Source organism: Mandrillus leucophaeus, unplaced genomic scaffold, assembly GCF_000951045.1.
Source record: "Mandrillus leucophaeus isolate KB7577 unplaced genomic scaffold, Mleu.le_1.0 Scaffold236, whole genome shotgun sequence".
Lineage (NCBI taxonomy): Eukaryota > Metazoa > Chordata > Mammalia > Primates > Cercopithecidae > Mandrillus > Mandrillus leucophaeus.
In genome coordinates, this window is record NW_012102432.1 from 5,880,858 (window position 1) to 5,885,552 (window position 4,695).

The following is a 4,695-nucleotide window of genomic DNA, read 5'->3' on the forward strand; positions in this document are numbered from 1 at the left end:
AAGATATGCTCAAGTCCTAACCCCCAGTACCTGTGAATGGAATTTTATTTGGAAACAGGGTCTTTGCAGATGTGATCAGATTTTACCATGAGGTCATATTGAATTAGAGTGAGCCCTGATCTAATGACTGGTGTTCTTATCAGAGGAAACACAGAGACACAGACAAAGACGGCCACATGGAGATGGGGGCAGAAATTGGAGTTATGCTGCTGTAAGCCAAGAAACACCAAGGATTCTGAGCACCAGCAGCTAGAAAGAGGCAAAGGAGGATGCTTCCCTAGAACCTTCAGAGGGAACATGACCCTGCCAGCACTGTAATTTTGGGCTTCTATCCCCCAGAACTGCAAGACAATAGCCTTCAGAACAATAAGTGCCTGTTGTTTTAAGCCACTCAGTTTGTGGTAATTATAGCAACCATAAGAAACTAATACAACCCCCAATTTATATCTCTAGCCTGGGCCGGGTGCAGTGGCTCACACCTGTAATCCCAGCACTCTGGGAGGCTGAGGCGAGCAGATCACTCAAGGCCAGGAGTTCGAGACCAGCCTTCCCAACATGGTGAAACCCCATCTCTACTAAAAATACAAAAATTAGCTGAGCATGGTGGCACACACCTGTAGTTCCAGCTAGTCAGGAGGCTGAGGCAGGAGAATCTCTTGAACCCGGGAGGTGGAGGTTGCAGTGAACTGAGATCACACCACCGCACTCCAGCCTGGGCAACAGAGCAAGACTCTGTCTCAAAAAAAAAAATTTGCTGTACTGCTCCCCTGAACACCAGAGTTGTATATAGCCAGCTACACACTTGGCCTCTCTTCTTGGTTGTCTGTTAAGGATCCCAAACTTAACGGATCCAAAAGTAAAGTTTTGATTTTTTTTTTTTTTTTTTTTTACCAGACCCTCTTCTCATTTCTCCCAACTCAGTACATGACAAGGCCATTCAGCTATAGCTGTTAAGTCCAACAACTTAGAAGTCATCCTTGATTTGTCTCTCACCCTGCCCCCTACATATCTAATTTATCAGCAATTTCCATCAGCTGTGCATTCAAGCTGTTTCTTCTGCCAGCCATCATCGCATCCTGCCTCACTAGTTTATTTCAGGAACACAAGAACTTAGTCCCTTAATCACTGCTATCTCCCAGGCCTGGGATATGATAGACACCCAGTGAATATTTGTTAGACCAGTGAAGTAAAACCTTATTAATGCAAACATTCCCCTGATAGAGAATTTGTGATCGTTTAAACATAGGCTACAATGCAAATTAACAACATAACTAAGATAAGGAAGCATTTTAACTATGTAGAACTGTTTACAAACAACATACCTGCTAATTATTTGTATACTCTTCATGATCCCTAAGTATCTCTTTTAAAGGACCTGGTTTACTTGGTTATGCAAAGCCTAGATCATTCCTTGCAGCTTATTTCAATACATTTAAATTATACCAAAAACTTAGCCAGGCATGGAGGCGCATGCCTGTAGTCCCAGCTACTTGGAGGGTTGAGGTGGGAGGATCACTTGAGCCCAGGAGGCAGAGGCTGTAGTAAACCATGTTCATGACACTGCACTCCAGTGTGGGTGACAAAGTGAGATCCTGTCTAAAACAAAATAAAACAAAAAAACTTAAAAAATAGTATATCCTTGAAAGTAATATAATTGTACTTCTTTAAAAGAAAACAAATTCTACAATTCAAACTTTTGCAGTGATCACATTAGAAAGTAGACCCTATAAATGCCTTAAATTCTTGGTGTCCGTAGTCTCTACCTTGCCTAGCATTCCAAAAATCCCTCTTGAGGCTGGGCGCAGTGGCTCACGCCTTTAATCCCAGCACTTTGGGAGGCCAAGGCAGGCAGATCACCTGAGGTCAGGAGTTTGAGACCAGCCTGGTCAACACGGGGAAATCCCATCTCTATTGAAAATAGAAACATTAGCCGGGCATGATGGCACGCGCCTGTAATCCCCACTACTCGGGAGACTGAGGCAGGAGAATTGCTTGAACCCAGGAGGCGGAAGTTGCAGTGAGCCAAGATTGCACCACTGCCCTCCAGCCTGGGCAACAGAGTGACATTCCGTCTCAAACAACAACAACAAAATGCCTCTTGAAACAGTCAAGCCTTTTGACACCGAGGAAATCATCTTAGCTGTGATTGGTTTGGAAAAAAGAGCGGGACACTCTCAGGCAGTTCCCAACACCCTACTAAAACTTTCAACTTTCGGCAACACGTTTCTTCAGTATATATTCAGTGGCCCAAAATGTCATTTTCCCAGACAAACGGCTGCATATCGTTCACTTCTTTGAAGTTTGGTTCAGCTCTCAAAGTACTTCCTGAAGCCTTATCTCAGTTCAGACACAGTGCCGGGGTCAAGGGCTCAAAGATGAGTAAACAATACAAGGTCCCGGTCCTTTAGAATCTTCTTCCATTGAGGGATGATGATATTAGTTATATTAATTACATAGTGATTTAGCCGGGCGCAGTGGCTCATGCCTGCAATCCTAGCATTTTGGGAGGCTGAGGCTGGCGTATCACTTGAGGTCAGGAGTTTGAGACTGCCTAGGCAACATGGTGAGACCTCGTCTCTACTAAAATACAAAAAATTAGCCAGGTGTGGTGGCACACACCTGTAGTCCTAGCTACTTGGGAGGCTGAGGCAGGAGAATCACTTGAACCTGGGAGGCGGAGGTTGCAGTGAGCTGAGATGGCCCCATTGCACTCCAGCCTGGGTGACAAAGCGAGACTCTATCTCCCAAAAAAAAGAAAAAAGAAAAAAAACATATATATATATATATTTTCACATATATATATAAGAATACATCTCCCCGCAAACAATTTTAAGTTCCAAATGTGATATCGCAAAATGTATTTACTTAATTTAAAATAGGGAGTTATTTCCATTATTCATAGTGAAAGACATTAATGAAATCACATGCATTTGTTTAGCTAGTTTGCATTCAGTTTAACAAATTGACAATGGTTGCAAATACCAAAGGTCCCACAGCTGGACCCTGGCCTTGAAGTACTATTGGTGGATGGTTCACTAGAAAATGAAAGCAATGAGAAGAGCTGCACCCCACGATTCCCACCATTTGCCTTCATCTGCACCCATACTCTTCTTTACTACAGAGCTTAAATATCCATGACAAGGGGAACAGAATTTCCAGTGACCTTCCAAGAAACTGTAAATGTCTACAATAAAATTAAAACTCCAAAATTTCAAAAGGCCACAGAAACAAAGAATGACTTTAGGTGTTCTACATTTATACCTCATCTCATTTTAGATTATGAAAATATGTCATTTATAATAATAATTATATATTTGTTCATTTTTCTTTTTTTAATTGATTTTTTATTTTAAAGAGCCAAGGTCTCACTATGTTGCCCAGGGTGGTCTTGAACTCCTGGGTTCAAGCAATCTGCTCCCCTCAGTCTCCCAAAGTGCTAGGATTATAGGCGTGAGCCACTGTGCCTGGCCCAAGTTCATTTTTTTAAACACTTTTTTTTTCTTTATTTTTGAAAGAGATAGGGTCTGGCTATGTTTTCCAGGCTGGCCTTGAACTTCTGGGCTCAAGTGATCTTCCTACCTCAGCCTCTGGAGTAGTTGGGACTCCAGATGCACGTCACCACGCCTGGCTGCAAATTCATTTGGACAATGAATCACATATTCTTTCAACAAATAGTTACATATCTCTAAGTGCAAGGCATAATTGTGATACAAAACATAAAAATCAGACTGAAACTCACACATCATTGGTCCTTTTAACCCCTGTTTTAAAAAGTAACAAAAATATTATATTTTTATTATCAACTCTTAATTTTAAAACCAACAGTTTTAGGAACTAGAAGCAACTATTTATACTTTTTCATTTTGATTATTGTACCTACATCTTGCAGCTGATTTTCTCCATAGATATATTCAGACCGCTTACAAAAGGAATTACCCAATCTGTATCCTCCACCTGTAAATGACTAAAATACATAGCAAATGAGTTAAAATTCACAAAGGATTATTCAGCAAAAAGTTATTATGTGATATATATTTTAAAGCTACATGAATTCTAATTAGCCAAAGTGGCTCATATTGGGGAACCTTCAAGAACCAAAACTGCCATAAGACTTGACTAAAAGATAATTTCAAACCATTGACGAATAATGAAATGAAAACCAAAATTTAAGTTTCATTAGAGCAGTGGTTCTCAACAATGGATGTCAAAATTATCATAGAAGCTTTTTTAAAAGACACATTTCTAGGCATATCCCAAATCTATTGAACCATAATACCTGAAGCCATCAGATAGTTTAGATAACCTCCTCAAATGATTTTGAAGGAGAAATTCCAGGATGAGAAATGCTACTTACAAGAATGTATGAAATTATACCACAAAAGACACATAACTGTTGGTCTTTAGTATATCAATATTGTGTCAGATGATAACAATTATAAAAGCTCATGCCGGTAATCCCAGCACTTTGGGAGGCGGAGGCAGGCGGATCCCGAGGTCAGGAAATGGAGACCATCCTGGCTAACACGGTGAAACCCCATCTCTACTAAAAACACAAAAAATTAGCCGGGCGTGGTGGTGGGCGCCTGTAATCCCAGCTACTCCAGAGGCTGAGGCAGGAGAATGGCGTGAACCCGGGAGGCGGAGCTTGCAGTGAGCGGAGATCGCGCCACCGCACTCCAGCCTGGGCAACAGAGC

The 4,695-nt window shown here is 41.4% G+C and overlaps 1 protein-coding gene across 1 annotated transcript in view; it reads right to left on the minus strand.

Annotated features, from left to right (window-relative positions):
• The window catches only part of UBXN2B (UBX domain protein 2B), a 43,504-nt gene that overhangs the window by 17,810 nt on the left and 20,999 nt on the right, over positions 1–4,695 (minus strand). Inside the window, exon 4 of the mRNA XM_011982186.1 lies at positions 3,881–3,964. Coding sequence (XP_011837576.1) covers positions 3,881–3,964 — 84 coding nt within the window. The remainder of the gene's footprint in view (positions 1–3,880; positions 3,965–4,695) is intronic.